The sequence below is a fragment of the Spinacia oleracea genome, chromosome 4 (genome assembly GCF_020520425.1).
Source record: "Spinacia oleracea cultivar Varoflay chromosome 4, BTI_SOV_V1, whole genome shotgun sequence".
Lineage (NCBI taxonomy): Eukaryota > Viridiplantae > Streptophyta > Magnoliopsida > Caryophyllales > Amaranthaceae > Spinacia > Spinacia oleracea.
The window spans coordinates 81,967,523-81,979,307 of record NC_079490.1 but is presented as its reverse complement, the minus strand read 5'-3'; the positions used below and the strand labels follow the sequence as shown (position 1 = coordinate 81,979,307).

Here is an 11,785-nt window from a genome sequence, read left to right as displayed (position 1 = left end):
GGTTAGGAGCGAAAATGTCTCATTTTAGCTTAAATATGACCTATAACGACCAAACAAGTCTCAAATGTGCATAATAGATAGGATTGAGTCTTGAAAAGTTAAAAATAATCATATGAATCATGTAATAAGTTTTAAATTAGTTTTTAAGTTCGTTAGATCAAAGTTGGGAGCGAAAATGTCATTTTAGCCTAAATATGACCTATAACGGCCAAAGAAGTCATGAATGTGCATAAATAGATTGGATTAAGTCTTGTAAAGTTAAAACTAATCATATAAAACATTTAGTATGTTTAAAATGGGTCCTAAGGTTCTTTATTTCATATTTGGGAGCAAAAAAGCCTCATTTTAGCCTAATATGACCTATAACGACCAAACAAGCCTTAAATTTGCATAAGTAGATTGGAATGAGTGTTAGAAAGTTAAAACTATTCATATTAAACATGTAATAAGTGTAATACTCTGAGAAAATATTTAGAGACTGATGGACATGCTCACCAGTATTCGATGTTCGCGTGAGGAGGAAAACTGGTAAGACAGCAGCCCAAATTGTTGGCTATCCTAGTTGTATCTCATTATGGAAAATGCAAGTAACTGATGTGCAGATCAGTACGTGCAGATCAGTAGCCAGCTTAGCTGCCACAACTTTGAGATTGGGACCTTGCGCCTGCTCACTCTACCATAAACAACATTGAAGTTCAGGTGTTGCTGCAGATCAATCCAGATCAACATTGAAGTCAAGGTGTTGCTGCAGATCAATCCACAGCAACCCAATTGAAAGAATTAGCCAAAATTGCACAAAAATAAATAAATAAAACAGTAATTAAGATATGTAATAGGCTTCATAACCAACACATGTCGATTATTAAAGAAAAAAGGTAGGGAAATTTGCAGCAACAACAGAAAAGCGAATCATAGCATGCTTATCTCTTAATGAAAAACAAGGCTAAACAACAACACCTATTTCAGTCAATGAATATAATCTTGAATAACATAAACCATTATAACCCAATGTATTACCATGAAGCATAAACATTAAACACCAATGGTCCAATACAATCATAATCCACACACATTTCATACCAAGCTTGAGTCAAGTAAACTGATACATTTACCAAAATATGAATCTCTGAAGTCTAAAATGCAATAATGAAGGCATTCCGCATTATATTAATAAACCGTCATATAAATGTCCCCAAGTTAAATTAACAATCAAAATCGGAAAAAAATCAAACCCTAACAATCAAAATCGGAAATGTTTTTAGCGTGCAAAATGTAGGAGATGGATTCCACCCATTGCTCACAAGTCACAACAGTAAAGCAACAAGGCATACCCTACGCAGTATTGCAAGAGTTTCTCACCATTTTGGATATAAAATAGGCTAGACAAGGCACAAGAGGGAACTTATTAAAGCCAACATGAAGGACTTGCTAAAAAATTCCCAAGAGATCTGAATGCTCCACTACAAAATAGTTATTTATAGTTTGTTTTTGGAGACAAGAATGCAAAATATCACAGTAAGAAAGGTTACCTTTCCAGACCGAATACTGGTTCTACTACCGCCGTAAATGTAGCCACTATGAAAACCGGCCAGAATACTGGTTCTATTGCAAAACAAGATGGAATATAACTTTAATAAAACAAAGTTTCAAATCTGTGAGACTTGAACAGGAACAGTAAGTAAATTTAACCTGGAATAGCTTTGTAGAAGCTCCTCTGAATATCTTCATTATGACAAGACAGGAAGGCAGCCTCACCCATATAAGCCAAAACCAAACAAGGGTAAACCAGAAAAGTAAATGCTGTCTGGAAAATGTGAACTATCAATGTGTTACAATCCATTCACAAGATATGAAGGAAGTGCAAAACAGAATGCAAGAGATACCTTAATTGAACAAGCTGAAAAATGTCCCAAATCAGCAAACATGGTCTCCACGCCTGCAATAAAACTACCAGGATATCATGTTTTCAGTAGGTCATTTAGAAGTAACCAAACCATGACCCAGTATACAAGTAAGCCAAAACCAAACAAGGGTAAACCAGAAAAGTAAATGCTGTCTGGAAAATGTGAACTATCAATGTGTTACATTACATTCACAATCCATATATCACAAGATATGCATTAACAACGCCTGGATTAATTCCACCTTATAATATTATAAACACCGATGCTGCTGATACAAAGGAGCCATGCTAAAAAAGAACGAAAAAAAAATCACAAGGTCATATTGAGAAAGGTGGTCAAATTTTAAACCTAAAATCTGAGCAGCAAGCACCGAGTCGATGATACTTGAGCCTAAGCACAATTAAGCAACCCAGCGAACCATATCCTGTTTAAGCAGAGTGCAACAACGAAGGCTAAGATCCACAAACATACACTAGTAGAAAAAACCCTTATTGCAGCGGGCTTTTAGACCCCTGTTGCAGCGTACATCGTATGCTGCAACTGGGGGGCCTGCAACAAGTCTGAACTTGTTGCAGCGTACAATGTTCGCTGCAAAAAGTGATTTGTTGCAGCGGGCTTTTAGATGTACGCTGCAACAAGTGCCAAAAAATTGGCAAAATTTTGGACTTGTTGCAGCGGGCTTTTAGATGTACGCTGCAACAAGTGCCAAAAAATTGGCAAAATTTTGGACTTGTTGCAGCGTACATATATATGTACGCTGCAAAAGACTCAACTTTTTGCAGCGTACATTTATTTGTACGCTGCAACAAGTCTGAATTACTCAATTTTTTGCAGCGTACATTTATTTGTACGCTGCAACAAGTCTGAATTTTTGCCAAATTTTTTTCCCTTGTTGCAGCGTACAACATATATGTACGCTGCAAAAAAGCACTTTTGGCGGGAAAATTCTAATTTTGTTTAGGGATACCTAGAGTGCCTTGCACCAAATATAGAAACCTGTCAAAACAATAATAGAATAACGCAACCTGTATAACAAATATAAAAACAACAACTGGAGTTTTGTATACTATATATCCCAAAACCAAAGTGCACATATTACATTTAAATATATGTTCCAATTTCAACATAAACATACATTTTAATATAAAATTTATTCTATAACAACTAAACCAACTCGATCAAGCGCGCTAAAGCCAATAATAAATACTTGTTGGTAAAAAACTTAGCCCATTGCTCACGAACCACATCAAATTCCTCGCATAAGGCGCAATCCTCGGAGTGTAGACCTTTACAAAAACAGAAATTTAAATTAAACATTAGATTAAATACAAATTAAATATCACATTTTAACATTCAAGAAACTAATGACAATGTCCTAATAGTCTAAAATGAGTCCTTCGGTTCTTTAGTTCAAAGTTGGGAGCGAAAATGTCATTTTAGCCTAAATATGACCTATAACGACCCAATGAGCCTATAGGTGCATAAATAGATTGGAACGAGTCTTAGATCGTTAAAATTATGCATATTAAACATGTATTAAGTTTAAAATGCGTGCTTAGGTTCTTTATTTTAAAGTTAGGAGCGAAAATGCCTCATTTTAGCCTAAATATGACCTATAACTATCAAACAAGCATTAAATGTGCATAAACAGATTAGAATAAGTCTTAGAAACTTAAACTAAGCATATTTATCATATAATAAGTTTAAAATGAGTCATTAGGTTCTTAAGTTCAAAGTTGGGAGCGAAAATGTCATTTTAGCCTAAATATGACCTATAACGACACAATGAGCCTTAAATGTGCATAAATGGATTGGAATAAGTCCTAGAAAGTTAAAACTAGAATATAAAACATTTAGTAGGTTTAAAATGAGTCCTTAGGTTCTTTAGTTCATAGTTGGGAGCGAAAATGTCATTTTAGCCTAAATATGACCTACAACGACCTAATGAGCCTTAAAGGTGCATAAATAGATTGGAACGAGTCTTATAAAGTTAAAATTATGCATATTAAACATGTATTAAGTTTAAAATGAGTGCTTAGGTTCTTTATTTTAAAGTTAGGAGCGAAAATGCCTCATTTAGCCTAAATATGACCTATAACTATCAAACAAGAATTAAATGGGTATAAGTAGATTAGAATAAGTCTTAGAAACTTAAAACTAAGCATATTTATCATATAATAAGTTTAAAACGAGTCATTAGGTTCTTAAGTTCAAAGTTGGGAGCGAAAATGTCATTTTAGCCTAAATATGACCTATAACGACACAATGAGCCTTAAATGTGCATAAATGGATTGAAATGAGTCCTAGAAAGTTAAAAATAAGCATATAAAACATTTAGTAAGTTTAAAATGAGTCCTTAGGTTATTTGGTTCATAGTTGGGAGCGAAAATGTCATTTTAGCCTAAATATGACCTATAACGACACAATGAGCCTTAAATGTGCATAAATGGATTGGAATGAGTCTTAGAAAGTTAAAAATAAGCATATAAAACATTTAGTAAGTTTAAAATGAGTCCTTAGGTTCTTTGGTTCATAGTTGGGAGCGAAAATGCTTCATTTTAGCCTTAATATGACCTATAACGACCCAATAAGCCTTAAATGTGAATAAATAGATTGAAATGAGTCTTAGAAAGTTAAAACTAAGCATATTAATCATGTAAAGGGTTTAAAATGAGTCTTTAGGTTCTTTAGTTCAAGGTTAGGAGCGAAAATGTCTCATTTTAGCTTAAATATGACCTATAACGACCAAACAAGTCTCAAATGTGCATAATAGATAGGATTGAGTCTTGAAAAGTTAAAAATAATCATATGAATCATGTAATAAGTTTGAAATTAGTTTTTAAGTTCGTTAGACCAAAGTTGGGAGCGAAAATGTCATTTTAGCCTAAATATGACCTATAACGGCCAAAGAAGTCATGAATGTGCATAAATAGATTGGATTAAGTCTTGTAAAGTTAAAACTAATCATATAAAACATTTAATATGTTTAAAATGAGTCCTAAGGTTCTTTATTTCATATTTGGGAGCAAAAAAGCCTCATTTTAGCCTAATATGACCTATAACGACCAAACAAGCCTTAAATTTGCATAAGTAGATTGGAATGAGTGTTAGAAAGTTAAAACTATTCATATTAAACATGTAATAAGTGTAATACTCTGAGAAAATATGTAGCTTTTCCTATTTGGTTTATTGTTCACAAATCAGGATCTTTGGACAACAACAAATGCTTATTAATCCAAGAAGCTTTTCCTATTTGGTTAAAACCCACACATTATTCACAATCTTCAACTTTTGTGATAATCATAAATCAAAACAAAGTTTAAGTTTAAAATTAGGCAAATGAGTCAAAAAAGTAACGTAATAAGAGAAGTGGAAACTGGAAAGGCACACAGTGTCGCAAGTATACACCTGATTTACACATTGGACACAAGGTAAGTATAAGTTTGACAAAATACTGTTTCAGTTGAACACAAGGTAAGTTGCACTAAAAGGAAGATAAAGAAGATAATTAGAAAAACCAACTTTGTGATGACACAGACTAGTCCCATCACGAGCACCAAAATAATAGGACACAACATGATACATACCAAGGGTGGGATTCTTCTCAACAAAGAAGTTGTTCTTCGTGAAACGCTGCATGTGCACAATAATGTAAGGTGGCAGTTTAGTTACACGATATCGCATCCTAGCTATTTGAGGACGCACGACTTCTGTTATGGTCTCCCCGTCAAACTTGTTCATTATGTTGAAAAGTGGAACCTAAGAAGAACGCAGATGTGCCAAATCCATCAGTTACCAAGAAAAGTAAAGCGAAAAAGATGAACACATTAACATAAATGGTGAAGCCAAAAGACATACATGATGGATGCCTACCTAGAAAAGAAACCCAGTCTTTTTACAGAAATTTAACATTCTATTTTTTGACAAATCAAGATATACATACTGAAGAACAACTTCAAATTATCTATAGATCGTGATTTGTGATTAGATACAAATCAGTAGTGAGGATATAACCAACTTTACAGGAGGGCATAGCTACAACTGCTAGCAAAGCCATAATTTTCCACCCACCAAATAGTCAGCTAGCACATTCAATGTTACAAGTGTGAATGTGTGACCATTATAGAAACATCTAACCAGGGAAACTCCCTCCCAGATTATCATTTATTCAAAGTTAAGACCTTAATATTCAACAAAGCCTCCCGATTCTGCCACCAAGAATCAAAGGGATGAGCATAATGGGAATAGTGCTCTGGGAAACAAAGGTATTCTTAACCTTACATCTCATGCTTTCTCTCTTCTGAAGCTGCTGCTATAACAGCCCCAGAAGAACCGAAGGACACAATCTACGGAATACTAATAAGAGAAAACAAAGTTTTTTTTAAATTCAAAATAAAGAATAAGATTTCAACCTAAACTGCCAATATAAGCTGTCTCCATCAGCTGAGCCATAGGATCAATGGCCTGGCTAGCTATTGCCGGTAAAGAAAGCATTATAAGCTCCCGTTTGACATTTGGAGGAGGCAACTGGTTGAGGGGCTGAAGTACAGACTCACTGCGAAGTCATTAAAAATAAACTAACATAAAAGGGACATGCTTAAAACTTAAAGATTCAAATCAACAGTAGTTTCAACATAATCATTATCGCAGAGAAGTATTTTTACCAACGTATATTTTTGAGATGCGTGGCTCAAATAGTTGTAATGTGGTATCACCAAAAGATCAAGTAACACAAAAAATAAGAATAAGAATAATTTATATTATCAAACCCTAAAAATACGAAATTAGGGGAAAATCAAGAATTGACTGAAAGCAAACCCTAAAAATACGAAATTAGGGAAAAACAAATACAAAAAGTTAGAAAACTATACCTCCTCAATTTCGAAGGCGGCTGAGTTCGAAGGCTTATCTGGGTATAAGCAAAGAGAAAGAGAGAGAGCATACCACAGCTGTAGCATCGTGCAAGACAGAAGTAATTGTCCATTCACCATTTTTCTAAATCAAAAAGAAACCCAAAAAGGGAAATCGTCAGAAATGCAAGAAATTTCTGAGAGACAAATCATCGAACAGTTTATGTGCATAGAAAAAGGCAGAGAAAAACAATAAAACAATAAAAAATTAACAAGGGTCAAAGAGAATATACAGAATCGGAGTCGAGGAGAAAGAGACAACGGGGGCAGCGAGGGGTGCCGAGGCCAGGATTAATGGTGGGATCATGGTGATACACATTTCCAGTTCGAAGCTTCTCCTCGTACACTTCTCGGGTTCCCATTTTTTACGTCACCCCTTTCAAATTTCTTGAAGCGAAAGATAAGATGTAAAATTGAGTGTGGTGGAGTGAAGGAACTGCGGGGATGACGATGGGAGGGGGTAGGGCAGCGACAGAATTCAAGGTGGTGGTTCAGGCGGAGAAAGAAGGGATTTAGGAGAGAGAAAGAGAGCAGATGAAGAAGAAGAAGAATGAGGAGGTGAGAGAGTACGCAGGGAAAGCTGAGGGAAGAAGAGGGAGTATGAGCGTCCTTAGGTTTGAGATCCGAAATGTTTTTCTTAATTAGCTTTGCAGCGAAATTTTTTTATTGCAGCGGGCTTTTATCTGTACGCTGCAAAATAAATGGGCTATTGCAGGGGGCTTTTATTTTGTACGCTGCAAAAAACTCTCTTGCTGCGGGCAATTAATTTGTACGCTGCAACAACCCTTTATAAAGTTTGACCCGCGTTGACCTACTGGTTGTTGAAGCGTATTATTACATGTACGCTGCAACAAGGGGGTTGCAACAGGGGTTTTTTCTACTAGTGATATATTTCAACAAACCCCACAGAAGAAAAATAAGAAAATCATAACCCTTTTGGTTGAACTAATCATAACCCAAAAAAACCACGAATTAGAGAAAACTTAGAACAAAAAAGGGGGGATTCAGAAAAAAGCGTCGAAATGGGAGTTACCTGGGGAAGAAACCGCGGCGAGAAAATGGGGGAGAATTCACGAAAAGGACCTCAGAATTGGGGGAATATGGCGGAGAAAGAAGGGATTTAGGAGAGAGAAAGAGATCAGATGAAGAAGAAGAAGAATGAGGAGGTGAGAGAGTACGCAGGGAAAGCTGAGGGAAGAAGAGGGAGTACTGATCGAGCGTCCTTAGGTTTGAGATCCGAATTGAAATGTTTTTCTTAATTAGCTTATTTGCAGCAAAATTTTTTTATTGCAGCGGGCTTTTATCTGTACGCTGCAAAATAAATGGGCTATTGCAGGGGGCTTTTACTTTGTACGCTGCAAAAAACTCTCTTGCTGCGGGCAATTAATTTGTACGCTGCAACAACCCTTTATAAAGTTTGACCCGCGTTGACCTACTGGTTGTTGAAGCGTATTATTACATGTACGCTGCAACAAGGGGGTTGCAACAGGGGTTTTTTCTACTAGTGTTTATAGATTCTAAAACCCTTGTTTTAGTTAGGAATTAATAGTTATTTATTAAATTAATAGTCTCAAATGGTCAACGTAAGCCCTAGAGTAAAACATTGACTTTTTGACCTTAAAATCATTAAAAATCAACACTTTAAATCCTTTTAACAAATCTGAAATTTAAGTTGAATCCCATAATTTAATTTGACATTAAATTATGTAAATCGATTGCCTAATAGGTCAAGGTTAATACCCTAACAATAATTGAGCATTAAAATCATGTTTTGGTCATAAAAATCGACACTTTAATTAATAAATGAATCTGAAAATATTAGTTCATGTAATTAAAATCATCCTTATGAAATCAAATATGAAAATCATCACAATACGGTGTTCATAACCGTTCCCAACAATATAATAATTAATGATCAATAATAATACTATAATAGTTAGAAATCAATAATAATAATATAATAATCTGGATATAAAATTGGAAAAGGGATAAAAATATACGGAGTATACGGAATATCAACGGCACACAAACACAAGTGGATGTGTGTTGCGTGCGGGCAAGGGAGGCAGCAAGCAGCAGGGGCGCAACACAGCACCAACACGCAGCAAGGGTGCTCGCGTGTGGGGCGGGTAAGCGAAGAGGGGCGAGGGTGTGCGGGATGGCTGGGCGCGACACACTCGGCAGCAACACAAGCAGCGCAGCAATAACACACGAGGTGCGCGCTATGCGACGGGCTGTGAGGGGCGAGGCAACGAGAGGGAGTGAGGGTGTGAGGCCGTGCGCGAGTGGCAGCACCAGCACGAGCCTTACGTGATGTGCGAGAGGCACGAGCACGGGCAGCGAGGGACACGGAGAGGAACGGGGCGAGCACAGCACGACAAGCAGCGAGGCTCGTGTGCGCGGACAAGGTACCAGACGAAGAGAGGGAGCAAACGAGAGGAGAGAGAGTATTAATGAAATTTGTGGGGGATTTTCAATACAAGGGTTTGTATTTATAGTTACCTAGTCCCTAATGGGCTAGGTTTTAGGAACTTAATTGGGCTTGGGGTTTGGGCTAGCATTTAATTGAATGTTTTAATATTAGTTGGGTTTGCCAACGGAATTGGGTTGAAATCAATTCAAACTTTTTGAAAAATGGCCCAATAAATTCCCGGTGATAAATAATAAATTTATTTTGAACATTCCGGGTTTTATAAAAATATTAATTATTTTATTTAAATAAAAATACATTTAAATTAGAATTAAATGTAATTTAATTTCTGAAAATCCCAAAAATACTTTATAAATATAATAAAATATATTTATAATTTCAGAAAAATACGAGGTATTACAGTACGTATACCTTCCTTAAAAGAAGTTTCGTCCCGAAACATGGGTACGGAAATCACAGTAGAAAATTCAAGACTTGAGACTTTTTGAGACTTCAATGCGTTTTCTTGCCAAAAGTTTTAGTTATTGTACTCTTTAAGTAATCCAACGTGACAATGTAATGTGAAACTTCACTGAAAAGCACTAAATTAGGCATAAATAAGGGAAAATAAGGCAAAAAGCGCGAAATTCTACCGCACTCTACCCCCCTTAAAGAAAACAAGTTACGACCCCGTAACTCAACTAACCTCGGGAAAAAGCTCGGGATATTTCTTTCTCATTTCTTCCTCGTCTTCCCAGGTAGCTTCTTCGGATTCTTGGTTAGACCATAACACTTTAACAATATTAACATCCTTAGTTCGCGTGCTACGCAGTTTACTGTCTAGGATTTTGACTGGTCTTTTGATGAGAAACATTTATGTCGCTCTTAGCTTAGGATTTTAGTTCATTTTATTAGCATTTTATTACTATTTTTCTTAGTTTTATCGATTATAGTTCGTTTATTGCATCTTTGCATTAATCATAATATTTTCTCGTCTTTCGTATATTTTAGTCGTTTTTGCTCTAAACGTGCTCTTTGCACTCATTTTCATTGCGTAAGGATCGTTTTGAGTATTAACGTGTTAAATAATGTGTCATTATGCTTGACGAAGTTTAATATGACTTTACGATTTGTAAAAATGCAATGCGAATTAATAAAATGCTTTGCGACTTATTGAATATGCTTTACGATTTTCTAACGTGCTTTACGACGTATATAATGTGCAGCGAGGAAAGCATTTAGTTGCTGCCCACGAGCCTTGCATTGCCTCAACAACAACAGGCCATAGCAACAACAATTGCAGTGCATACACGAGCAGCAGTTGAAGCCACTGCAATGCACACACGCACAACAACAACACTCCATAGCTGTTGTGCATCATCCTTGCAGCAGCCCTGTGGGCTCATTTTCACGAGCCTTGCAGCTCCTTGACAGTAGCAACATAAGAGAAAATAATGGCAGCCATAGCCCTGCAACACTACACGCAAACAACAGCTCCAAAGTGCAGAAGCAACACGCAAAGCAGCAGTAGTTTGCAGGGATGTGCGAGCGCACAGCCTGCTGTGCGAGCACACATGCTTGGTAGTGCGAGCACACTCTGTAACTCGATTGCAAAGCATTCGAGTAGTTTTTGTTCTTTGTCATGCGAACGCATAGCCTGCTGATAAAGGTATTTTCCGTCGTTGAATGTATACACCTCAATCAAACAAAATTTATAAACTCCTAACTAACCGGCTATATTGACTATAGCGGCAAGCATAGGGATCGTCCCAAGAGAATGAATGTGTTTGGCTTTTCAATCTAATGCGTTCAAAAGCTAGTTCGAATGGAAAATAATTTTGTGTATTAATCTAATGAAAGAAAGAAAAGTATGAAATAAGAACAAGTAAAGAAATTCTAGAGACTTCGGGAATCGGCAATGAAATTGAATTAAGGGAAGGACAAAGGTCGAAACACAATGACGATGCAAGGACTTGATGCATAGGGGAAAAGAAACTAATGACGTGCTCGTCACCTCTCGGATAGAACACACGAAGAATATTGATATTCCAGTAGGAACACACACAAGAGGGGGGGGGGGTGAATTGTAATTCGAACTTTGTGAAAGTTTCTTGCGAAACTTAGAAATAATAAAGGAACTGAGAATTAGAAAAGAAAAAGCAACAATTTAGAAAAATTCTTGACACTAATCAAGAAGAGAATTCCTTTATATTATAGTAATACCTCGATTACAATAATTCTCTAACTCGAGTTCCTCTCAAACTCGAGTTCCTCACAGTAACCTACTTAGATTACAACTCACTTTTCTTCTCTTTCTCTCAGACTTAAACTCTAAGTCTTTATAGGATAACTCTATCCTTTCTAATCTGAAATACAATTTTGTTTTGTGAACTCTAGATATTAATAAGCATAAGTTTATATAAAGATCTTTAGGAACTTGAATTAAACGAGGACACAAACTGGTTTTTAGAAAACTCTTTAAAACGTTTTAGGAAATGCAAAGCTCTAGGAATGTTTTTTTCAGAAAACTTCGTGGCCTTATATAGAGTACGTTTTTTCCT

The 11,785-nt window shown here is 36.1% G+C and overlaps 1 protein-coding gene and 1 long non-coding RNA gene across 6 annotated transcripts; both read right to left on the bottom strand.

Annotated features, from left to right (window-relative positions):
- Positions 1 to 1,558: 1,558 nt before the first annotated feature.
- LOC130459497 (uncharacterized) lies at positions 1,559 to 2,205 on the bottom strand. Its single transcript, XR_008918909.1, has 3 exons — positions 1,884 to 2,205; positions 1,690 to 1,804; positions 1,559 to 1,602 (listed from the first exon to the last, which is right to left on the bottom strand). It is a non-coding gene; the product is annotated as an uncharacterized lncRNA (long non-coding RNA).
- Positions 2,206 to 2,943: 738 nt separating this feature from the next.
- Positions 2,944 to 7,678, bottom strand: LOC130460029 (uncharacterized). Of its 5 annotated transcripts, none has more exons than XR_008919846.1 (4): positions 6,569 to 6,765; positions 6,317 to 6,459; positions 5,492 to 5,663; positions 2,944 to 3,190 (listed from the first exon to the last, which is right to left on the bottom strand). XR_008919846.1 is itself a non-coding variant. In XM_056827686.1 (4 exons), the coding sequence occupies exons 1-4, from the start codon at positions 7,174 to 7,176 to the stop codon at positions 3,069 to 3,071; spliced, it is 474 nt and encodes a 157-aa protein (XP_056683664.1). In that variant the 5' UTR covers positions 7,177 to 7,678; the 3' UTR covers positions 2,944 to 3,068. The 5 variants fall into 5 exon arrangements, 2 of the variants coding, with proteins under 2 accessions (XP_056683664.1, XP_056683663.1); XM_056827686.1 differs by lacking the exons at positions 6,317 to 6,459; positions 6,569 to 6,765 and adding exons at positions 6,849 to 6,899; positions 7,048 to 7,678; XM_056827685.1 differs by lacking the exons at positions 6,317 to 6,459; positions 6,569 to 6,765 and adding exons at positions 6,776 to 6,899; positions 7,048 to 7,674.
- Between the last annotated feature and the right edge of the window lie 4,107 nt (positions 7,679 to 11,785).